At 63.6% G+C, this 24,028-nt stretch overlaps 2 protein-coding genes across 2 annotated transcripts; both read right to left on the bottom strand.

Annotated features, from left to right (window-relative positions):
* Positions 1 to 668: 668 nt before the first annotated feature.
* Positions 669 to 9,286, bottom strand: SV2A (synaptic vesicle glycoprotein 2A). The gene is made up of 12 exons (XM_050912350.1): positions 8,700 to 9,286; positions 6,596 to 6,776; positions 6,276 to 6,427; positions 6,061 to 6,194; positions 4,941 to 5,030; positions 4,565 to 4,675; positions 4,387 to 4,475; positions 3,312 to 3,476; positions 3,082 to 3,215; positions 2,295 to 2,498; positions 1,826 to 1,985; positions 669 to 852 (listed from the first exon to the last, which is right to left on the bottom strand). Exons 1-12 carry the CDS (start codon positions 9,277 to 9,279, stop codon positions 669 to 671), a joined length of 2,184 nt encoding a protein of 727 aa, XP_050768307.1. The 5' UTR covers positions 9,280 to 9,286.
* Positions 9,287 to 18,768: 9,482 nt separating this feature from the next.
* SF3B4 (splicing factor 3b subunit 4) lies at positions 18,769 to 23,658 on the bottom strand. The gene is given in 7 exon segments (XM_050912318.1): positions 18,769 to 19,294; positions 19,832 to 20,002; positions 21,460 to 21,531; positions 21,534 to 21,653; positions 22,078 to 22,620; positions 22,863 to 22,991; positions 23,625 to 23,658. Coding segments are annotated over 7 exon segments (1,254 nt in total). The 3' UTR covers positions 18,769 to 19,109.
* Between the last annotated feature and the right edge of the window lie 370 nt (positions 23,659 to 24,028).

The following is a 24,028-nucleotide window of genomic DNA, read 5'->3' as shown; positions in this document are numbered from 1 at the left end:
CGTGCACCCTAATGTGCTGTGCCCCCCGAGGCATTGTGCGTGCCCAGGGGCTGTGCACCCCAAGGGGTCCTGCCACCCCAAAGGCCGTGCACCCCAAGGTGCCCCCCCAATCCTCCTGGGGTGCAGAGGGAGACCCCTTCACCTGCTGACCTCACCCCGGGCAGCGCTGGACACCGTCCTTACGGTTGGGGAAACTGAGTCACGGAGCTGCCACCGCCCCATCCCTGCCATGGGGCTGAGGATGGAGCCTTCATCCTCTTCCTCCTCCTCCTCCTCCTCCTCCCCATCCCAGCAGGGCTGCTGGGGGGGGGCACAGGGCCTGTCGCACCCCCGCCGCAAGGCCGAGGCCCCCCCTGACCCCCCCCCCCTCAGCCCCCGCAGCCCCCCAGGAGCGAGCAGCTATTCACAGAGGGGATGACACCGAGAAAAGAAATGGGGGGCTTGGAGGGGGAGGGGGGGGGCAGGGGTTTTTTGGGGGGGGCCAAGTGCAAATGAAAAAGATCCCAAATGCTCCAAGAAGACGTTTCACAGTGTCTAACGAGATTAATCACCCGGGGGGGGGGGGGGGGGGGCAGGGAGGGGAGCTGGGATTTGGGGGGGGGGGGGGATGGCACAGGGAGGGAGGGGGGAGGAGGGGGGGGTCCCTCTCCCCCAGCCCCCCCCCCCCATCACTGCAAGACTTGCCCCCGAGTTTCCGGCAATTTCAAGGCGAGGGAGCTGCCGAGGGCGAGGGCGGCGGAGGCCAGGAGGATGGGCACCGCCTTGGTGATGCCCACGAAGGAGGTGAAGATGCTGATGCCCAGCACGGCCGCCAGCTTGCAGAGCGCGTTGAGGAAGCCGAAGGCCGTCGTCCTGCGGGTACGGGGACAACGGGATGGGGGGGGGGGGGGTTCCCAAGGGACCGCTTCTGTCCCGCATCCCCTGGGCTGCGGCCACGGCGTGCAGGCGGCACCCGAAAACTCGCACCCGGCACCCGGTGCTTTGCAGCCAGCGCTCAAAACCTTGTACCCAGCAGCCGGCACCCCGTAACTGGCAGCCGGCACCTCATAACTGGTAGCCGGCACCCCATAACTGGCAGCCGGCAGCCAGCACTCCAGACCTCACATCTGGCACCCAAAACTTTGCAGCCAGCACCCCACACCTGGCACCTGGCAACCAAAACCTGGCACCTGGCAACCAAAACCTGGCAGCCCACATCTTGCAACCGGCACCCAAAACCTTGCATCTAGCACCGCATGCCTTGCACCTAGCACCCGAAACCTCACCCCTAGCACCCAACACCTCGCACCTAGCACCCAAAACCTCACCCCTAGCACCCAACACCTCACACCTAGCACTCAAAACCTCACCCCTAGCACCCAACACCTCGCACCTAGCACCCAAAACCTCACCCCCAGCACCCCACGTCTTGCAGCCAGCACCCAAAACCTCGCCCCCAGCATCCCACATCTGGCACCCAGCACCCAAGACCTCACACATGGCACCCAAAACCTCACCCCTGGCACCCCACATCTTGCAACCAGCACCCAAAACCTTGCATCTAGCGCCCGACGCCTTGCACCTGGCACCCGAAACCTCACCCCCAGGACCCAAATCTGGCACCCAGCACCCAAAACCTCACACCTGGCACCCTACGTCTTGCACCCAGCACCCAAGACCTCACACCTGGCACCCCACATCTTGCAACCAGCACCCAAAACCTCCCAACCGGCACCCAAAACCTCCCACTTGCCATCCCAGCTCTTGCACCCAGCACCCCACCCCTCGCCCCCAGCACCCTTGCGCCTTGCCCCCTGCCAGGCGCCGGCCGTGGGGCCGCCCGCACCTCTTGTCGGAGGGGTAGAGCTCCACGGTGAGCACGTCGAGGGCGTTCCAGGAGGCGATGCTGACGCCGCCGAAGAGGCAGAGCAGCGCGATCATGGCCGACTCGCTGTTGCCGAAGGAGAGGAAGAAGCAGCTGACGCAGGACATGACGCTGGAGCCGGCTGCGGTGGGACACGGGGGACACGTCAGGGCCGGGAGAGGAGACGAGCGTCCTCCCCACCCGCCGCATCGGGGAGGGGAAACTGAGGCAGGAGGTCACAGGGTGGTTTGGGTCGGAAGGGACCTTCGAAGGCCATCCAGTCCCAGCCCCTGCCACGAGCAGGGACGTCTGCCACTAGATCAGGTTGCTCAGAGCCCCCTCCAACCTGGCCTGGAACGTCTCCAGGGACGGGGCATCTCCCACCTCGCTGGGCAACCCGTGCCGGTGCCTCAGCACCCTCAGCCTCAAACACTTCTTCCTTAATGCCCACCCAGCATGCGAAGGCGGCCAATCTTGTCCATGAGGAGGGCCGAGACGATGTTCCCGGGGAGGACGGCCAAGGTGCCCAAGAAGCTGACGAAGTAGATCATGTAGGCGTTGTTGTCGTCGCTGAAGTCCAGCTGGCAGCCCTCCTTGTTGTGCAGGAAGGTGCTGTTCACCACCTGGCTGTTGATGAACTTGTACTCAAAGAGATCTGTTGGGATGGAGAAGGGGTTTGGTGGGGTCACCCCCATCTCCAGCACCCCCTTGGGGACCACCCTGACCCCCCTCCTACCTGGTGGGTCACCCCCATCTCCAGCACCCTCTTAGGGACCACCCTGACCCCCCTCCTACCTGGTGGGTCACCCCCATCTCCAGCACCCCCTTGGGACCACCCTGACCCCCCCCCCCCCCCCCCCCCCCCACCACCCTGACCCCCCTCCTACCTGGTGGGTCACCCCCATCTCCAGCACCCCCTTGGGGACCACCCTGACCCCCCTCCTACCTGGTGGGTCACCCCCATCTCCATCACCCCCTTGGGACCACCCTGACCCCCCTCCTACCTGGTGGGTCACCCCCATCTCCAGCACCCTCTTAGGGACCACCCTGACCCCCCTCCTACCTGGTGGGTCACCCCCAACTCCATCACCCCCTTGGGGACCCCCCTGACCCCCCTCCTACCTGGTGGGTCACCCCCATCTCCATCACCCCCTTGGGGACCACCCTGACCCCCCTCCTACCTGGTGGGTCACCCCCATCTCCATCACCCCCTTGGGGACCCCCCTGCCCCCCCCCACCTGTGTTGTAGAAGACGGTGGAGATGAAGGTGCAGTTCTTGAAGAAGGTGTTGCTGGAGGTGATGTCCTCGAAGTAGCACTCCTCGAAGAGCGAGTCCTCGAACGTCACCGACTTCATCTTCAGGCCGATGAACCTGGGGGGGTTGGACAGGGGAGGGGGGAAGAGCCCAGCTCATCACCTCCACTCACGCAACGAGCGGGCCCGGCCTCAGCCCCCCCCCCGGACGCACTTGTCGTTGAAGTACTCCCCGCCCTGGTGGATCTGGTTCTCCAGGGTGAAGTTGAAGGTGAAGTGCCGGACCTTCTCGTGGGTGAAGAGCTTGGTGCGCGAGGCGTACTCGATGTTCTGCAGGTGCTTGATCATGTCCGGGAACCAGACGGTCAGCCCGTAGTAGCTGCGGGGAGAAAGGGGCTGAGCCCGGGCACCGCGACGCCCATCCCGTCCCAGTGCTGCCAGTCCCGTCCCAGTGCTGCCCATCCTGCTGCCAGTCCCATCCCAGTACAGCCAGTCCCGTCCCAGTGCTGCACGTCCTATCCCAGTGCTGCTCATCCCATCCCAGTGCTGCCTGTCCTGCTGCCAGTCCCATCCCAGTGCTGCCCATCCCATCCCAGTGCTGCCTGTCCTGCTGCCAGTCCCATCCCAGTGCTGCCCATCCCATCCCAGTGCTGCCCATCCTGCTGCCAGTCCCATCCCAGTACTGCTCATCCCATCCCAGTGCTGCCAGCCCCATCCCAGTGCTGCCTGTCCCACTGGAGTCCCATCCCAGCACTGCTCATCATATCCCAGTGCTGCCAGTCTTGTCCCAGTGGTGCCAGTCCTGTCCCAGTCCTGTCCCAGTCTCATCCCAGCACTGCTCATCCCATCCCAGTCCTGTCCCGTCCCAGTCCCATCCCAGCACTGCCAGTCCCATCCCAGTCTCATCCCAGTGCTGCCCATCCCATCCCAGTGCTGCCAGTCTCATCCCAGTCCCATCCCAGTCCTACCCAGCACTGCTCATCCCATCCCAGTGCTGCCAGTCCTGTCCCAGTCCCATCCCAGTCTCATCCCAGCACTGCCAGTCCCATCCCAGTGCTGCCAGTCTCGTCCCAGTCCCGTCCCAGTCCCATCCCAGCGCCGCTCATCCCATCCCAGTGCTGCCAGTTTCATCCCAGCGCTGCCAGCCCTGTCCCAGTCCCATCCCAGTGCCGCCCATCCCATTCCAGCGCTGCCAGTCCCGTCCCAGTCCCATCCCAGCGCTGCCCGGCTCCAGCCACGCCGCGGGCTGACAGCACCCCTGGGTGCCCCCGGGGTCCCCCCGGCCCCACCTGAAGGACATGGTGAACCACACGGCCATCATCATCAGCGTGACGCGGCGGTACTCGGGCGCGAAGCACTGCTGGAAGTTGCTCCAGACCTGCGAGGGGGGGGGACACGGGGACACGAGAGGTGACGAGGGGACACGAGAGGTGACGAGGGACGCGGCGGGGGAGGATCCGGCCTCACCTGCTGCGAGAGGTTGAGGAATCGGACGAGCCAGCGCCGGTACCACGTGCCGGTGTCCGACTGGATCTCGATGAGCTCGTCCTCCCGCTTGATGGTCTTGATGTGGGTGACCTGGGGGGGTGGTGATGGGGGGGGGGACACACAGAGGATGGGACACAGTTTGGGGACACTGGGAAGCGCCAGCCTCGGCCAAGGCTCCCAGGTGAGACCTGTCCCCACCTTGTGCCTCAGTTTCCCCACCTCTTAAAGCAGGGCTGACCTCCTCCGGGCGGTGCTTTTCCCGGAGGTGGGAATTTGCAGCCCCCTGCTCCTGGAGGAGCCCACCCCCGGGCTGCTGGGTGCCCGGAGGCTCAGCCCCGGGGTGGGGGCACCTTACCGAGAAGACCCTCTCGGGGTGGCCCTTGGCCCGCATGTTGGTGTCGTGGACCTGCTTCAGCACCATCCAGGCCTCGTCGTGCTTGCCGTTCTGCGAGGCAGAGCCCGGGCTCGCCCTGGGACCAGTCCTGCCCGCGCCCACCACCCCCGCGGGGGTCCCTGCCTGGGTCCCACCACCCCCTCGGGGGTCCCTGCCTGGGTCCCGCCACCGCCATCGCCCACTCAGGGTCCCACCACCCCCTCGGGGGTCCCTGCCTGGGTCCCGCCACCGCCATCACCCACTCAGGGTCCCACCACCCACTCGGGGGTCCCTGCCTGGGTCCCTCCACTGCCATCACCCACTCAGGGTCCCTGCTTGGGTCCCGTCACCCACTTGGGGGTCCCTGTGTGGGTGACCCAATCTCTATCACCCACTTGGGGTGCCTGCTTGGGTCCCCCCTTTTCCACCACCCAGTCAGGGACCCTGTCCAGGTCCCACCACCCACCTGGGGGGTCCCTGCCTGGGTCCTGCCACCCACTTGGGGGTCCCCGCATGGGTCCCTCCTTCTCCATCACCCACTCAGGGTCCCTGCCCAGGTCCCACCACCCACCTGGGGGGTCTCCTGCCTGGATCCCATCACCCACTTAGGGGTCCCTGCCCAGGTCCCCCTATCTCCATCACCTGCTCCAGGGTCCCTGCTCGGGTCCCACCACCCACTTGGGGGTCCCTGCCTGGGTCCCTCCATCTCCGTCACCCACTCAGAGTCCCACCACCCACTTGGGGGTCCCTGCCCAGTTCCATTCATCTCCACCACCCACTTGGGGGTCCCTGCCCAGTTCCATTCATCTCCACCACCCACTTGGGGGTCCCTGCCCAGTTCCACCCATCTCCATCACCCACTCGGGGTCCGTGCCTGGGTCCCCCTCATCTCCATCACCCACTGGGGGTCCCTGCCCAGTTCCACCCATCTCCATCACCCACTGGGGGTCCGTACCTGGGTCCTCCCATCTCTGCCGCCAGCTCATGGTGGGGAGCTGGGCAGGGACCCCCCCACCACCCGGTCAGGGTCCCTGCTTGCACCCCCAACTCCACCATCCCCCCGCAGCAGGATACGGCCCTGCACCCCCCCAGGTCCGCTCACCTCCAGGAAGAAGCGGGGGCTCTCGGGCATGGTGGTGAGCGCCCCGATGGCAAAGACCGAGGGGAAGGCGCAGACCAGGACGAAGACCCTCCAGCTGTGGAACTGGTACGCCGAGCCCATCTGGAAGCTCCAGCCTGCGGAGACGGGACAGGACAGAGTGGTGGTGCTGAGACCCACCAAACTCGCCGCATGCTCCGGTACCGGGAGGCTCTTACCGTAGTGGGGGATGATGGCCCAAGCCATGGCGGAGGCGTAGATGCCCCCGATCATCCAGAACATGCAGAGCCAGCTCAGGTGCTCCCCGCGCTTCTCCTGCGCCAGGAACTCCGAGAAGTAGGAGAAGACGATGGGGATGGAGCCGCCGATGCTGGGGGATGGAGGGCAGAACGGCATCACCGCCTGCCCCGGCATCCCCACCGCCGCGGCAAACGGAGGGGGGGTTTCGGCACGGCAAGGGAGCAAGAGGGAGCTCAGCCCCCCAACATGGGGGGCTCAGACGCCTGGGTCCCCTACGCGGCGCCGTGCCCCCCCTTACCCCACGCCCGAGAGGAGGCGGCAGAAGAGGAAGGTGCCGTAGCCTTGGACGAAGGAGGAGAAGAAGGCGAAGACGCTGTTGACGGAGAGGGAGATGAGGAGGCACTGCCTTCGGCCCAGGCGGTCGGCCAGCCCGCCCCACAGGAAGGCGCCCACCATCATGCCCAGGTACACGATGAGCCCTGGGGGGGGACGACACACATACGGTGCCATCAGTCCCGGGGGACCCGAGGACCCGCACCCCGAGTCACCCGGTGCAGGGTGACGGCAATCGGGGTGGGGGCTCGGTGCTGGGGGGCCATGGGGGTGGCGGTGACCCCCCCCCCCAACAAGCTGAGCACAGCCAGGACGCCTGGGTCCCCTCGCAGGGAGGGGGAACCAGCCCCCACGTACAAGCAGGGGGGTGGAGGGCGGACATCTGGGTTGCCCCCCCTGCTCCGCTCGGGGACCATGGGACAGGGGGGCAGAGATGCCCCCAGCCCCAGCCGGCTCCCCAGGACCCCCCATACCCTCCGCATCCAGCCCCTACTCCTGCCCGAGTTTGCCAGGTCTCGGGGGGGGACACACACCGGTAACACCTGGGATGGGGGGGTTCTCGGGCTGCAGCGGGCACCGCAGAGAAGGGGGAGCGCGCCGCAGTGCGGCCAACGCAGCCGCCCGCAGCCCCCCCAAACCCGCTCTCAGCATCCCCTTATCAGCCCCGGGCAGGAGGGATGGGGGGGGCTCTGCCTCAGCCCCCCCGCCGCCGTGCCCGGCTGCAGCGGGGAGATAAGCTGGGGGGCTGCGGGGCCGGGGGGTCGTGAGTCACGGCCCAACTGCGCAGCGGCGGTCACCCCCCCTGGCCCCCCGCTCCCCGTTGCTCAGGTGGGGACCAGTGTGGGACTGGGAGGAGGAGGAGGATGGTGGTAGCCCTACAGCCGGGGGGGTTCCCATCACCACCCCCGTGTCCCTCCTTGTCCCCACATCTCCTTCCGACTCCCCACATCTCACTCTGCATCTCCATGCCCCCCCATCGTGTCCATCCCCCATCTTGTGGTGTCCCCCCATACCCCATGTCCCTCCGCACCCCCCTGGATCGTGCCCCACGTGTCCTCCCACACCCCCCGTGTCCCCCTGTACCCCCAAATCTCCTTGTGTCCCTCCACAGCTATGTCCCCCATGTTGCCTGCGTGCCCCCCGTAGCCCCACATCTCCTGTGTCCCCCCACACCTCCCTGTGTCCCCCAGTACCCACCTCTCCCTCTGTCCTGCCATCTCCCCCACATTTGCTCACGTCCCACCGTCCCCCCATACCCGCTGTGACCCTCCGTATGCCCCATGTCCCCCCACATCTCCCTGAGTCCCCCTCGTCCCCCATGTCCTTCCCCATCCCCACACTCCCTGTGCCCCCCACCTCCCCCTGTGCCTCTCTGATCCCCGCACGTCCCCATGCTCCCCGGCGTCCCCGTGTCCCCCCATGTCCTCTCACATCCCCGCGTGCCCTCATGTCCCTCCAGATCCCCACAGCTCCCAGGGCCCCCCGCGTCCCTCCACATCCCTCTCTCTGCTCATGGTCCCCCATGTCCCCTACGTCCTTCCATGTCCCCATCTGCTCGTGTCTCCCCACATCTCCCTGGGTCCCCGCATCCCTCGTGTCGCCCCATATCCCACGTGTCCCTCCATATCCCCTTACCTGCTCATGTCACCCCATATCCTCTATCTGCTCATGTTCCCCGTACCCGTGTCCCCCGTAGCGCCATCTGCTCTTGTCCCCCATCCCCTCCATGTCCCTCCATCTCCTCATCTGCTCATGTCCCCCCATATCCCCTATGTCCTTCCACGTTCCCATCTGCTCGTCTCTCCCCACGTCTCCGCGTGTCCCCCCATCCCTTCTGTGTCCCTCTATATCCCCCCATCTCCTTGTGTCACCCCATATCCCCTGTCTGCTCGTGTCCCCCATACCCTCTGTGTCCCTTCATCTCCCCATCCGCTCATGTGCCCCCACATCCCCTGTCCCTCCATGTCCCCCTGTCCCTCGTGCCCCCCACATCCCACGAGTCCCTTCCATACCCCTCTACCTGCTCCTGTCCCCCCACCTCTCGCCACGGCCCCCCATCCCCTCCTCACCCAGCATGCCCTTGTTGGAGTCGGAGAGGCACATGTCCTTCTCGGCGCTGGGCAGGACGAAGCCCACCACGAAGACCTCCACGCCGTCGGCCATGAGGGCCAGTCCCAGGACGAAGTAGAGGGTCCACTGGAAGCGGCCGTGGCCGCACTCCTGCAGGATGAGCTCGTACTGCTGCGCCAGCTCCTCCTTGTCCTTCCGTCGCTGTCCCTCGCTGTCGTCGAAGGCGCCGACGGCCGCCTCGGCCCCCAGCCGCTCCCCGGTTTTCAGCGAGTCGTGCCGGGGGATGCCCTGGTACTCGCCCTCGTAGATCTCGTCCTCCTCGTCGTGACCCTCGGTGGCATCGCTTGAAGCCCCCTCCTCTTCGTTGGCCCCCTCGCCCCCCCGGTAGTAGCCGTCCTGGGGCGGGTAATCTTCATCGTCCTCCTCTTCCTCGAAGCGGGAGTAGGAGCGCTTGGTGTACTCGTCCTGCACGCGGTCCATGCCCTTGCTCACCTTCTTGGCCGCGTGTTTCTTCACCTCCTTGGCGATGTCCTTGGCGCCCCGGATGAACGCCGTCCGGTCTCGGAAGCTCTCATCCATGGTGCCGGTGGGATCGGCCGGGACACCGGGATGGGGTGGGGGGGGTGGGTCTCTGTGTCGGGGGCTGCGCCCTCACGCCCGGGGGCCACGGTGGGATGCGGGGAGACGGGCGACGGCGCTACCCATCCGCGTGGCACCGGCTGGGTGGGGACGCGGGAGGACCTCGGACGCCGGCCCGGACCTGAGGAGCGCAGACACAAGCAGGGGCCGTTTTAGGGTGGGAACGGCCCCGCGTCCCACCTCACCCTGGGGTTTGCTCCGCTCTGAGCTCCCCCCACCAGTACCTGCGGCACTTTTTCGCCATCTTGGATGGAAACAGGAGGATTTGGGGTACCCCCGCCCCACGGCGAGGTGGCAGCGGGGCTCACCTCAGGGCAGGCACCTGGGCACAGCGAGCCCAGCTCGGGGCCAGGCACCCACAGCGGGGGCCGGGATGGGGACAGCTCGGGGGACACCGGGTCCGTGCCAGCCCCGCCATGCTCGGGTGCCCTCTCCCTCGCTTGGAGGATCAAAGCTCTCATGGGTGCCCACGTTTCAGTAGGATTTAGACACCCGTTGGCCTCAGGGTGGGATCCAAGGTGGATTCTCCAGTGTCTAACAACGTGGCTGAGCACAAGCCGCCACGGCGCCCGTTTGCCTCCCCCTGTCTCTTTTCCCCAGCTGCCCATTTGAACCAAAACCCACCGGCGCTTCCTAAATAAAATGAATCTGCGGGAGAAGGGAGCGCGGCACCCGCGGGTTCGATACGGCGAGAGGGAGGACAGATCCACACGGACAAACAAGACTAGCTGAAAGACGAGGGGGTTGGCCCATGTCTCCCCTGCCATTGCAAGGCCACCTGCCCCATCCGCCCACCCAGGGACCCCGGTGTCCCTTGGGGATGACGGGATCCAAGCCTGGAGCTCTGCAGGGAGCAATGCCCTCCAGCTTGGACCCACGGCCGGAATCCCCGCAGTGACGGATCCCAGCAGGGAGCAGGGGGGTCCCACAGGCCCTCCATCCCCCCCCCCGACAGGACAGAGCCCCCCAGGCCATGGGGACCCCCCTGTCCCCACCGCTGCCCCCCTGCCAGCCCACCCAGCCCATTGAGGGCAAAGGCCCCGCCATCCTCTCAATGGGGCTGGGAAGGTGCGGCCGGGCCAAGGACCAATGAGCTCCAGGGGGTGTGGCCACCCCACCCAGCATCAATGGGGCCATGGAGGCATGGCCCAGCTGTTCAGCCAATGAGCTTCAGGGGGTGTGGCCACACAGCTGCATCCCCCCCACCCCCAGCTGAGGGCACCCTTGGGCAGAGGCAGGGGGTCACAGCGCTGGGGTCGGGGGGACCCCGGGGACCCCACTAGGGTGGCTCAGCTGACCCCAGCAGGGCACACGGTGACCCCAAGGGTGGCAGGGTCCCCGATGACAGCGCGGGCCGGGGACACCCCTGCCCATGGCCAGCGGGAGGGGGACCCCCCACTGCACCCCCGGGCTGGGCTGCAGCCCGGATCCGGCCTTCCCGCGTCCATCCCCACGAGAGACAGAGGACAAGGGAGCTGGGGGGGACCCGGGATTGCACGTCACCACCAAACACTAGGCCAGCAGCAGGCCTGGACCAAAGCCCCCCATTTCCTTGGGAACCGTGGGATGGAGCAGCACCAGCACCGGAGGGATAAGGGGGCCAGCCCCCCCAAGGGCACAGGGGTCCCCAAAGCCTTCCAGGGCAGCCCCAGCGCTGCGTGGCAGTGCCCGGGTCAGGGGGCTCAAGGAGGCACGTTTGCGACAGCAGTTCCTTGGAGGGCTCCCGGGCTGGCTGACGGTGACCTAGCTGCGTCCCCGGCTCTGACACGGCTGCCCAAGCCTGGTCGCGGTGGCAGAGCGGGCGCCAGGGACCACGTGTGCCGGGCCACGCTCCCTGGGGAGGCTTCCAGAAGGGATTTGGCTGCGGGTTGTGTTTGGCGAGAGACGCTAGCGTCGGCAGAAGCTGAACCAGCCGCCTGGGGCAGAGCCAGTGGGTGCTGGCGGCACCCTGAGCACCCCTGGGGTCTGGCCTTTGGGGAGGAGAGGGGGCGTCCGGATACATCCCAGAGGCTCTAATCTGCGGGTGGCATCTCCCTGTCCCCCCACATCCCAGGCATCCTGCACCCCCCTTCCTCAGCCCAGCGTCCGTGCCCCCCCCCTCCACGGGCTGCGAAGGCCAAGGGCAGGCAGCATACCCTCTGAGCCTCACAGAGCCCAGCTCAGCTCGTGACAGGGATGGACCCGCAGACCCCTGGCCTGGGCAGCAGGCACGGGCGCTGCTGACCCAGCCGTGGGGGCTGGCGCGACCCCCCCAAAAGGCTATTTTTATCTCTGGCAGCAGCCAGGCGCGGACGGCGAGGCAGGAGTTGAGCCGCAGGGAGAGGGACGCAGCCGGCACCGTGTCCCCGCTCCCCCAGCGAGGGGACAGGGCATGGCGAGGAAGCTAAAATTAGCCCTTCCGAAATAGCCGGGGCTGTCGGCAGCGCACCCCCCGGGGCGGGAGCCCACACCGGCTCTGCGCAGCCAGCAAGGACCCGGGGACAGTGCGGGGACGGTGCTGCGGCATAGCACGGCCCCCCCAATTTCTGAATGAAGCCGGGCAGGCGCTTTTAAGCGGCGTCAAATCGCTAATTCACCCACTGCCCTCTCCTCCCCAGCCGGCTGGGAGCAACCCCGGCCCCGTGCCCGTCCCGGGGAGCCCTCGGTCCCCTCCTTGGATTAAATCCGTCGGCACCCGAGGCCCCTGGAAGGAGCCGATTCATGGCCAAGGTCATTTTGCTCCAGCCGGGCTGGCGGCTCCCTGCAGTGCCTCCCAATGCGGCCGTGCCGCGGGACGCCGTTATACGGACCGGGACGTATAGGGAACCGGCAAAAGGAAGAGGGGAGCAGAGAGAGGCCAAATACCTGCTGAGGAAGAGGACGGGCCAGGGAGCAAGGTCACAGCCCGGCTCTGTGACGGAGAGGCTGCTCTGCACGAGCCGGGGGGGCCTCGAGCAGCCGAGCCAACGCCACACGTCAGCGACAGATGCTTTTGAGATCAGGGGTTTGATTTCACAAGGAAGTCAGAAAGCACATCGACCGTAGCCACCCTATATGCAAGAGACGGGGGGGGTGGGGGGGGTGGGTCCCAAAAATGCTCTTCTGGTTGCAAAAACACGCCGCTGGCCCGGCCAGCCCCATCCTGGCGTTAGCCGGAGCAGTCACCACCAGCCCTAGACAAGGTTATTGGACTCTGGACCTGTTTCCCCCTGCCATGCGTCCAACCGGAGCCAGCGATCGATGCAGTCCTGCCTCGCCGCACACCCTGAAACCCCCCCGGGAGGTCCCACGTTAGGGCTCGTCTGGGTCCGGGTCCGGGTCCTCCCCCCCGCAGCCCCCAGCCTTTTTGCATTATGGCAAGAACATGGCGACAAGGGAGAAGAGTTTTTAAATCGCCTGTGTCCAAGGTCATCTTCCAACAACCCCCCCTTGCCACCCCCAGAGAGCTGCGCCGCTCCCCCTCCCCAAAACCCGCCGGTACCACCACGATAAACATCCATCCCTGCGACGAAATCCCAATCCCCATCGGCAGAGATTCCCCGGCCATGCGATGGCACGGGAGGGATGACAAGAGGCTATTAAACACGCACATCAAAAGACAGAGCAAGGCTAGAGGCAAGGTTTTCCAGGACAAAATGGCCACACCAAGTGGAAAGGAGAAGCCGAACCCCTGATCCGTCAGACGGCAGCTCCGAGGATGCTAATTAAAAGCAGCGGGGAGAGGAGGGGGATCTGCCTTATAAAAGGCATTTCTTTCTCTCCTTACCTGTTTCAGCCCTCGCTCCGCTCCAGCCCTCCTTTCGGCGTCTGCCTCCTGCGCTGCGAGGAAGGATGCTCCGCCAGGGATACGGCAAGAAAATAGCTCACGGGTACCAGACCCAGCGTTAACGCCGCAGCCTCCGACACACACGCTGAGCACTGGGAGAGTCCATTGCAACAGCCCAGGGAAGGGAGGCGGCGGGGAGGGCTGTGCGACAGCAAACAGCGAGCCGGGGGGGCGGGGGGGACACGGGACCGGCAGGAGGATGGGGGGCTCGCCCCTCGCCTTCGCTTATTAGCGAAGCCAAAGGGAGGGCGATGCCTCCCCCGGGCCGCCCACGTTTGCGGGGAGCTCCCTCGGGAGCGGGGTTCCCGTGTCGGAGCTGCTGGGTTGAACCTGCTCCGGTGACTGCGGAGGCGAGCGTGGCTAACGGGGGGCACGAGCTGCCGGCCCCCGGTTCCCCTCCCCGGGGATTTGCGGTGGCGTAAAGGCGAAGCCGTGAGGATTTGGCGGCGCTCAGACCCTCTATGGCAACCTCTCCTCCTGCCGCCCACCGCAGCCGCAGGCAGGCAGGCAGGCAGGCAGGCAGGCAGGCAGCGCGGCGGATGGAAACGCAGCCTGGCAAATCTGAGTCACGGCCTCCTCGGGGGTGAATTTTGATTTCTTTGGATCAAACTGTCTCCGCCTGGGCTGGCCAGATCCGGCCCCTCCGTTGTGACAGGGCACAAACGCCTCCGGACGCCTTTTTGGGGGGTGCGAGGAGGAATGCAGTTCTTGGGGGGAGGCAAACTGAGGTCCGGGGTACCCAAACCAAACCCGATTTGCCCCGGGTCGCTCACTGACGGTGGGAAACGGGGACCTCGAGCGCTCCAGCCCAGCTCCCTCCCAGGGGATGTGGGGCACAGAGCACTCCCAGTACCCGGGCTGCTCCGGCCGGGGCCGGGTTCGGAGCAGGGGGGATCCCCACGCTGAGCAGGGCCGGGAGCGCTCGCACAAGTGAGCCCCTTCCTCTTGCATCCCACATGCAATGAGTTGAGCCGGTCTCAAGCTTCCAGGACGTTAGCCCCAAAGCCACGCGATCCATCGGCAGAGCCGGGTACGGGGCCAGGCTTCCTGTGCCCTGGTTGTGCCGAGCTCATGGTAGCTCGGGCAGGAACCGGACCCCAGCGGGAGACCGTCCTTTAACGAGAGGAGGAGGAGGAGGAGGAGGAAAGCGTGCTCGAGGCCGAAATAAGCACAGCGAGGGTAGGAACGAGTGCCCGGGCTGACGTGAACAGCCATGCAAGTGGGACTTCAGCTCGCAGACCCAGCAAACAAGGCCGGGGACCAGTCCACACCAGTGGTACCAGCACAGGGAAGGATTTAGGAAACTGGAAGCTGAGAAATAATCGAGATCCTGTTGGAAATAACCCCAAAAGGGGGAACGGAGGTGAGCTACTGGGGTCTGTAACCCAGCCGAAAGGGGCTGGGCTGGGACAGGGCTGCAGCAGGCTGAGGACGTGAGCTGGAAAGCCCACCCCATCTCCCCCCGCATGGGTGGCTGCACCCAGGGCTGGGTGCCCGCTCTGACATCGCCGCATCCGGGCTGCAGGGCTAATTACACGCCAAACGAGCCCCGGCACGGAGCCTCATTGGCCTGGGTCGGACTGCTGAGCGCTGCTTCCTCGGGGCCACCGAGTCCCGTCAAGCTATGACTCATGTGCCACATTGTCACCGGCAAATCTCCGCGTCCCTCTTCTCTTCTGTCTCTGTGTCGGAGCAGCCGCGAGCTCGCAGTCAGCCCCAAGGCTTCAATGCATATAACCGGCGTAAAACGCGTCGCAGCAGGGACAGGGGAACGGCTCTTTCCCGCCCCGAGGGCCTCGGATCACGTCACATTTGCCAGGGCCTAAAAACCAGGGGTGATGGGATAACGTCGGAGGTGGGTCCGTCCGTGGCAGGGAGATCGGCTGCCCCGGCTGGGTCCCGGCGGCTTCCCCGAGCAAACAGCACAGAAATGCCACCCCGGGGCTCGCCGGCTACCTACGGGAGGCACCAGTTTCTTTGGACACTCGAGATCCCGAAGCATCTGGGATCTCAGCATCAGGGTCATCGCAAGCTGCAGATAACCTCCGTGCCCACAAGCACGCGTCCGGCCCCTCCCGTACCTAACTCTCCCCATTCCGGCAGTCCGAGCTGGGATATCCTCAAACTTCTGACTGCAAACGATCGGGAGGGGGTTACGGATCTTGTCACTCCCTCTCCAGCCTGTCCGGACCATCGGTATTCCCACCCTGACAGCCCACGGAAGGAAGAGGAGACATCTTTTTTTTTTTTTTTTTGCTATGACAATAGAAGTTGTTCCCTGCCTGCACACACGCATCGCAGAGGCTTTCGGAAGTCTGAACCAGAGTGACGGGCTAAGGTTGCTGTGAAATTAAAACCAAAGCCGTACAGCAAACGGCACCAAATTACAGGCTACGACTGTCCTGCGGAGACAGGAGCACTTTGCCTTCGGAGAAAAGCACCCAGGGAGCAGCTGGAAGGCGGGGGGACCGGGGAAGGGGATGAAGATGTTGCTGAGCACAGCCTCAGCGCAGATTAAGATGAAGGAGGAGGCGGCACGTTCCCACTTCTACGTCTCACCGCGAGCTCCAGGCTCACTCGGAGGGTCCGACGCTGTCCGGGGCAGGAGAAGGGGTTTGTGTCTCTCGGCCTCTCGGCACAAACACCTTCAGCAGCAGCTTAACCCAACTCGCTGTGACGGGGCGGACACACACCCCTCTCCTTCGCCTCTCTCCTTCGCCTCCCTCGCAGCGAAGAGGGCTGCACGCTCCCCACCTAGCAGGAGCTCGGACACGCCAGCTAACAAGGTCACCCAGGCGGAGTCGCAGCGAGTCCACCGAGACCAAGACATCTCGCTTCTGGCACGCGTTTAGACCCGGTCGATGGAAGGCAATTTGCCTCTCCCTTGGCATAATTATTTCCACTCCAGGAATGCTTTTAATTGCTGTAGCTATCGCCGATTTTTCACAGGAGTGTTTGACTTTGGTCAAACCTTGGCACCAAAATCTTCCGTCGTCTGCTCTCCAGCCCAGCATTAAGACCGACACCCTGCGTACAGCTAAAGCACCCGTTGGGTGCTCCCGAAAACAGAGTCCAGCTCAGCCCTCTCCAGCTCGCTCCCCTGTCCATCACAAATTAAACCCTGCAGCACTGCTGCTGCTTGAAGATTTGTTCAGCTTCAGAGGTGCTTTTCCCTGCTGCATTAAGAAGTCCTTCCCTACACCCATCGCCTGCAACAGGGGATCTAAGCGTCTACCTCACCCAGCCCTAACGAAAGGCGAGAGCATTATTGCCTTGAACCGCATCCAGGCACACACAGGCACTCCGACACGCGGACAACCGGCAGCAGAGAAAGGCAAACTACACCCCCGTGCACGGGAAGATCAGCACAAACATTAGGTATGTTTTAAAACGCACTCACCAGGCAGCTCTTAAGAAAAACACCTACAGCCCAGCTTCTGGCCTCTTAACCAGCAACGATTTACTGCTAATTTACACCTGAGCCCAGTTTTCTCCTCTCGCTTCAGCTCTGCTCCTTAAAGCAGCAGCTTTCTCATTTTCCTCCTAGCAGAGGTGGAGGAACCGGAGCCAAAGAGCGCCCCGACTTCACCCCATCACTTCATCCCTCAGCCAGAGCCGGCGCAGAGAGCCCCGGGCGTCCTGCTTCCCCACCTCCCCGCCACCCCCAGCGAGACGACGAGGTTTGCGGCGGGCCCTTTCTGTAATTTCACCATCAGGAGCAGCACGCGGTGGACGGGCTCCAGGCTGGAGACAATCCAGCAGTAATTGCAAGGCACGTTCCTCGGGGGGAGAGACTGAACTGATGCAATTGTGCCGGGCTCCGGAGAGGGCCCAGACCAGAGAGAGCCGAGGCCTGCGGGCGGTTTAATGAAATCAGAGAGGTTCAGCGAGCACCGAGAGGTTCAGCTCAGCCTCCAGCTCTGCTGGAAGACCCTGTGCAAGTTACAGTTCCTCCTCTGGACTTCAGTGTCCCCTACGTAAACTTGGGGACCTTCACTGCAGCTGAGTATCTGGGGTTGATGTCAGGCTGAGCGCATCAACCCCCCCTTCAGTGGGAGGACTGGGCGCTCAGCCTGGTCAGGATCAGCCCCTGACACCACTCTGACCTAGGAGCAGTCCTGGAAACTGTTCACAACACAGCAAGCCCCAAATCTCCTCTAACCGTCCTCAAGTGTCCCCAGGAAGGCTGGATTTGAGCAGGGATGTCTACTCAAGGAGTAGCATGAGACTCTACGTCAGCGGTAAAAGCTGAGGACAGCCTAGACGCTACTTTTATTACAGCCTCTGATAAAGTGTAATTATAGAGCAGGTGAAGTAGGTGCAGAGCTCTTCCAGTTCGTCTCACCGATCCTTCAGCGGCCTGCTCACACGCCAAAGGCAACACGAGCAGAGGGGACGTAAAGCTCGTAGATCGGCCGTGCTATTTCCCCAACCTGGCTCCGAATTTCTCCAGGTCTCACAGGCACTTACCGAACGACCCCGCGACGCCGAAAGGGGAAGCACGGCACCGTTCTTTCTTTCTGGCCCGCAAGGGTGAACAGAGATTGGAGCTAAAGGTCAGTTCTAGCCCTAGGATGTTAAAATAAAACAGAAATAAACCAGCAGAGTAAAATCAAGGCTGAAAGCAAGGCGGCCTCTCCTCTGCAGAGCGCTGAAGAGCCACAGCAGCCTTCCAAGAGTCACAACAACCAAAAAAGCACTACGGTCCCCCATTCACATCCCCCCTAAAGCCACAAAACAACTCCAGGCGGCCAAATATCTGGAAGCATTTTGATTTTTTTTGTCTTTAAACCACCTGGATTTAAAGCCTCCTATGTAGAAAGCCAACACCTCTCTGCCTGTCTCCAACGGCAGGCTCTTGCGCCCTGCCGTAAGGAGCTCTGCAGAGCGCCAAGCCCCCTCCCTCCTCACACCTTCCCAACTGCCGGGGAAGGCGTGAAACTTTCCATCCGCAGGCTCTGCTTTTACACTTCCCCAATTATCGGTCTCACCGGCGCGAAGACGCTGAATTCGTTAGGAGAGGCTGGACGGTTCTGGCGACTCAGCCCCGGGAAGCGTGGAGCCAACACGTGCACCAGATCTGCTCTTCCTCCTCTCCCAACCGGACAGCTTCACCCAAATTTCATTGCCCCCCCCCCAGTTAACAACAGCCCCAGAACCACAGCTATAATGGCTTCCCACGGCGGTGAGCAATATCAAAGTGAGGAGATCTCGTTTCTAAAGAAGTCCCTTCTCTGTGTGGAGGCAGGGACTCAGCGGAGCAGGTTTCACGGCCACATCCCTCCTCCAAATGTCCTGCCCATTTACTTGTTGCTCCCTGGGACAACAGCGTCCAAGGACGCGATGGATTTTAAGGCTTGATCGCGTATTTTCCTCGCCGCAGGCGTACCAGATTACGTGGAGCCTGTCAGCCACCAACGAACAGCCTGGATAAAGCAAGAGACCGGGTGCATCAACCCCAATTCAGCACCTCACCGAGACAGATACGCGGCATCGGTATCGGCAGAGGCAGAGAGCTTCCACGTGCCGATGAACTCCATCGCAGGCGTCCCCGTGGCTGCGCGCGAGGCGAGAGCGGTCAGCAGCCCATCCGCGTCTCGATCACAAACAGGCAGAGCCTCGTCCCCGATCTCAGAGGGACGACCCTCGGTTCTTAAAATGCTTTATTTGTAAATGGGCGATCGCTGCTTTACATAGAAAAAAAAAAAAATCCTGTTAAAAGTACCTTGAAAAATCTTCAAGGCCGAGGTAAATGGAAGGAGGAGGGGCAAAGTAACCAAAATGAACACTAGAAAAAGAAACGGGGAAAAAGATGGGGAGAAGGAAAGGTAGAGGGGGGAGCTGCGACAGGGCTGGACCCAACTGCCCCTCTTGGGTGCGGGTATGTTAGCCCAAGGGGAAATGAAAGGCTGAGGACAGAGAGAGAAGGATCCCCAGGAGGGAGGGGGCTCTGCCGCTGCCGCATTTAGGGCAGGGGGCCCCTCAGGGGGCCACGGGGCGGCACCCCGGGGGGCCTCTGTGCAGGCCGGGGGGGCAGGGGGACTCTCTGATAGCCATACGGCGGGGGGCGAGGGGGACCATTGTACCCGTGAGGAGGCATCAGCGGAGGAGGGCCGCGCATCCCGTGGTGCGGCATGGGGCCTGGGTGACCTGCGGGGACAGAGCACAGATGTTAACCACCTCCGCGGGGAGAAGAGGAAACAGCCGATCTCTCCCCCCTCCCCAAAACCCCACCCTTGGGTGCCAGCTCTACCGGGTGCCCATGGTTTGGGCCAACGCTCTCCCTCCTTCCCCCTCTACCAGCAGGTCCTGGAGGAAGAGTCTCTCCCAGGACCCCCGCCACGGCTGGCGGACAGGAGAGGTCGCAGGAACCCTCCCTGTTGGCAAAGCCCAGTCGATATCCCGACGTGAGAGATGGGGGGGGGGTGGAAATCAGCAGAAAGCACAGAGCCCCACGTCGCGACGAACGCGAGGAAAGCCCCGGGGAGACCCTGGCTTAGCAGCTCGCAGCTGCCAGGTCGTGCTCCAAGACACCTCTCCGGGGGGAGGCTGCGACGTCGCCTCCTCCCCGTCCCCGTCAAGCTAGGAACGAGGGAGGGCGCGGGGCCGAAGCAAGCGCTAAACTCAACGGAGTGTGTACGATCGATAGAAAAGAACACATACCGCCTCTTGCAGGCACCCACTTACCCATGGGCGACCCGAAATGAGGTCCTCGGGGTGGCATACCCATGGGTGGGGGTCCAGGGTGTGGCATGCCAGGTGGGGGCCGTGGGGGAGGCTGGCCTCCGGAGCCCGGTGGTCCTGGGTGATGCTGGCCCATCCCGGGCGGCCCGTGGTGCACTTGCATGGGAGGCATTCCTGGGGGAATAACGAGTCAAGGGATGTTCGCAACGGAGGGCAGCCGCTCGGCACGGCAGCTCCGGTAGCCCAGAGGGGCACTAGTTCCCGCTGTACGGTTACGTCAGGTACAGAAGCAAGGTCTGCAGAGGGGTTTCTGCTACCAAAAGGGAGGTTAAAGAGGAGAAAGCGCGAAGCTCTCCGACAAGAGGCAACAGGAACAGGCTGCAGCATCGGAAACGCTGCTTGGATGTAAGTGGGGGCGGGCAGAAAGATGTGACAGCAAGCGTGGCGCAGCCCTGGGAGAGGAGCCCGGAGAGCAGCCACCACCCTTGGAGATTTTGGACAAGCTCCCTGAGCAACCTGACTGCGAAGCTTGCCCTGCTCTGAGCAGGAGCGGCCTGGGTCCCTCCAAATCTTTTTTTTTTCCTATTATTTCTTATTTTATCCCTTTAAAAAAACAAACAAACGCAGGTTCTTTTTTCTTTATCAGAAACCCAAGAGCCCAGCGCGGCTCCACAGGGCACGTGGTGTGGAAGCGCTCGGTCAGGCTTTCCTTTGCCGTGCGTAATTGGCTACTCTAAAGCCTGAAAAGCCAGCTTGTAATCGGGGACGAGGAGCAGCCATCTGGTCACTCACACGGCCAGAGCCCCGACCACACAAAGCACCCTAATCAGCCAGCGTGGGAGAGCGTCTCAGCGCAGGGGTCGTTTTAGAGCAGGCAGGATTAAACAAAAAAAAACAACAAAAAAACCTAAATTGCAGATTTCACTTAATTTTTGCATTTGAAACCGGAGTCTAGATGTATATGCTGCTCATTCCCCAGTACTACAGGGCTAAAAATGGAAGGAAATCAAAGAAACATTTTGTTCTCATGTCTTGAATTAGCTCCTGCCTGGCGGAGCCGCAGTCTGCGCTAAGAAGGTTCACACTTACCGTATTAATTTACACTAGAGAAAAATGATGAAAGACTTGGAGTCTCGTTAACATCCTCCCAGCCAGAACAGCACCCGAGACTTTAAAAGCCCGCGCCACGACGGACCCTGCCGTCTCGTGTCCCGCACCTTCACACCTCGAGGAAACTAACGTCTCGACCCGACTGGATGCCTCCCAGAAGGGCACTACTTCCTAAATTACCAAAATGCTTCGTAAATCCCGCTGGGCCCCGCTCCAGGCTATTTTTTAACACATTTTAGAACATCCAGGAGAGAAACCCAGAAAGCAGGCGCAGCGCTGCTGACGCGACGTACTCGCTCCTACGCAGACCCTCCCTTTTCTTCACCAGGCTGCCCTGTGCCGCAGAGAGCAACATCTCGGGGAAGCACTGCGTTCGGTCCCCTACGGCAACAGTTCTCTCCCCATTTTACAGAAGGGGAACCTCAGGGAGGAAAAAGGAGGGGGGGATTTACCCAAGCCCACCCCCCCAGAAGGAGAAGACAAGCTCCATTTCCCGAGCCCGATACCTGATCGATGCTTACCTGGATGGTGCATCCCGCCCGGAGGGAAGGGGTGCGGGTGAGGCGGGTGTCCCCCGCTGGGCGCAGCCCCGGAGGGGGGCCGGGGGCACCCGCGCCGGGCGGCATGGGTGGGGGTGGCATGGCAGGAGGCATGCCGGGAGGCATCGCTCCGGGGGGCGGCACCGGCGGGGGGAAGGATCCTGGCGGGGGGAGGCCTGGGAAGAGAGACAGCGAGAATTTGGTTAGGTATAAAAAGCAAGTAAAAAAAAAAAATAAACCTGCCAGGCAATCGGGAAGGAGGTGAAAGCGCACACAGCCGCAGGAACCATGAAAAAACAGCAGGCAGAAGCAGGATCCTTTCACTCAGCCCTGGGACAGCGTGGGTCGAGCTGCCACGGGGAGGGAAGAGGACTTCCTAAGGTCCTGCCAGCTCGCGATCCTACAGCCCCGCTGAGGGTTTTGCGCTGACTGTCACCAAAGAGCACCCACGCGGGGCAGCGCCGCCGCCCTGAGCCTCCCCACGCGACAAGGAGCGGCTCCGCACCAGGCACGGCAGAACGCAGCCACCCCCGGGACCGGCACAACAGCCTGCCGTCAACCAACGCGGCACGGAGCCGGGTGCCGCCACCATTTACCCACCTGGAGGGGTGACGCCGGGTCCCAGGGAGGTGACGACAGGGGTGGGGACAGACGGAGGAGGAGGAGCGTCGGCGAAGAGCTGATGGGGCCGATCCGCCTGCGAGAGCGGGTTCTGGGCTGCCAGGAGACGCTCGGCAGCCGAGCCGTGCCGCTCGCCTTTGGAATCTTTTTTGAAGGCGTAGGAAACGGTGATGGGCCTGTTGCAGAGGTACTGTCCGTTCATGGCCTCGATGGCAGCATCCGAGGCGTCGAAGCTGGCGAAGTTGATGAAGGCGTAACCCTTCGAGTTGCCCGTGTCGGGGTCTCGCATGATCTTGGGCGTCTGCAGGATGACCCCGAAGGCGCTGAAGGTGTCATACAACAGCTTCTCATCGATTTCAGGGTCCAGGTTGCCGATGAAGATGTTGGCCCCCACGTCCAGGTTTTTGTTGTGGGCCGAGGCTTTGTTCACTCGGATCGGCTTCCCGTATAATTTGATCATGTTCATGATCTTAATGGCATAATCCGCGTCCTCCTCGCTGAGGAACTCCACAAACCCATAGCCTGCAACGAGTCCCCAAGCAGAGCTTTAGGGGAGGGCAGACCCACGGCCTCCCGCAGCTCGTCCAACCTCACCTGATTTAAAACCAGAGAGCCGAACGCTCCCCTTAGGGGAAGGAAAACGATCTCCCCTGGGGATCATCCGTCCCTCACCTCTCTTCCCGCAGTAATCTCTCTCTGACCGTCCCCAGCTAAAGTATTTTATTCGACATGCAGCTTTTGAGAGAGAACAGTAAATATCTCACCTTGGTGCTGGCCCGTGACTCGATCCTTGGGCATGTGGGTATTGACCACCGGTCCTGCCTGGAGAAAGAGCTCCCACAGCAGCGGCTCGCTGACTTTCTCATCCAACCCCCCGACGTACACCGTCGCATCTTGAGCGGAGGGAAAAAGAAAAAAAAAAAAAACGAGTTCGACCCGTGAGCCCGGGAAGCTGGAAGGCTCGGCTGTGTGAGAACTCGAGGGCTTGACGCTGAAATCACTCAAGCCTGAGGCAGAGATCCCCCTGAAGCTTTTAACCAGATCCCCCATAATTATGCCCTCAACCAGGGAGGCCCCCATGCTCCCCCCCCTTTTCTGTAGGGAGACCAGAACCCCGCCATTCCAGCTCCTGTGTGCCCAGGAAGCCCCCCGCCCTCCCTTGTGCCCAGCGAGGCCAGCACCCCGCAACTCACACCCCCCCCCGACATCTCTGGGGAGCCCCGGTCCCCTCCACAGCCCCCTCAGCCTCCAGGTCACCCTGCCCCCCCCCCCCCGAGCACCCCATGTCCCCAGGGAGCCCATGCTGCCCCCCAAACCCCTAAACATCTCCAGGGACCCCGGGACACCCCCCCGCCCCGAGCTCCGCCGTGGCCTCAGGGAGCCCAGGGTCCACCCATGGAGGTCCCCAGGGAGCCCTGGCCCCCCCCCGTCCCCAGAGATCCCAGCCCCGCCGTGTCCCCAGGCAGCCCAGGCCCCCGGGACCCCCCCCCCGCCGCGGCAGGCCCCGGCCTGGGCCCGGCGCTCACCCTGGTTCCGCTCGGAGATGGGCCCCGCCGCCATCTTGCCCCGCCGCCCAGCTCCCGCCCGCGCGGCGCCGCCGTCACGCGCCGCCGCGCGCCGTGACGTCAGCCGCAGGCGCGAGCCCCGCCCCCTCGCGTCGACGGGCCGCGGCCGGACCGGAAGTGGCGTCGGCGGCTGAGCGCGGCGAAGGCGCGGCGGCCATCTTGAGTGTGGGCGGGTGGGGTGAGCCGGACGGCCCCGCCGCCCTTCTGTCGCGATATCCCCTGCCGTGACAGGCGACGACATCGCCCTCTCGGCCAGGAGCACTGCCCCAGCGGTAGGGGTCCTCAGTGCCCGGCGAGCCGAGTGCCGGCGGATCCCAGTGCCGGGGGGGATCCCAGTGCTGGGGAATGGGATCCCAGTGCCAGGA

The sequence above is a fragment of the Gymnogyps californianus genome, chromosome 29 (genome assembly GCF_018139145.2).
Source record: "Gymnogyps californianus isolate 813 chromosome 29, ASM1813914v2, whole genome shotgun sequence".
In the NCBI taxonomy this organism is placed as follows: domain Eukaryota; kingdom Metazoa; phylum Chordata; class Aves; order Accipitriformes; family Cathartidae; genus Gymnogyps; species Gymnogyps californianus.
Note: the sequence above shows the minus strand (reverse complement) of the source record. Positions and strands in the feature narration are given on the sequence as shown.

What these genes read in the sequence shown, in the direction of transcription:
- SV2A (XM_050912350.1), bottom strand. Translation starts at nt 9,279, where the DNA reads ATGGATGAGAGCTTCCGAGACCGGACGGCGTTCATCCGGGGCGCCAAG. An exon ending in TCCTCAACCTCTCGCAGCAG is followed by an intron (nt 4,476 to 4,564) that starts GTGAGGCCGGAT and finishes CCCCCCTCGCAG; the next exon opens with GTCTGGAGCAACTTCCAGCA. An exon ending in CACCGTCTTCTACAACACAG is followed by an intron (nt 2,499 to 3,081) that starts GTGGGGGGGGGC and finishes CCATCCCAACAG; the next exon opens with ATCTCTTTGAGTACAAGTTC.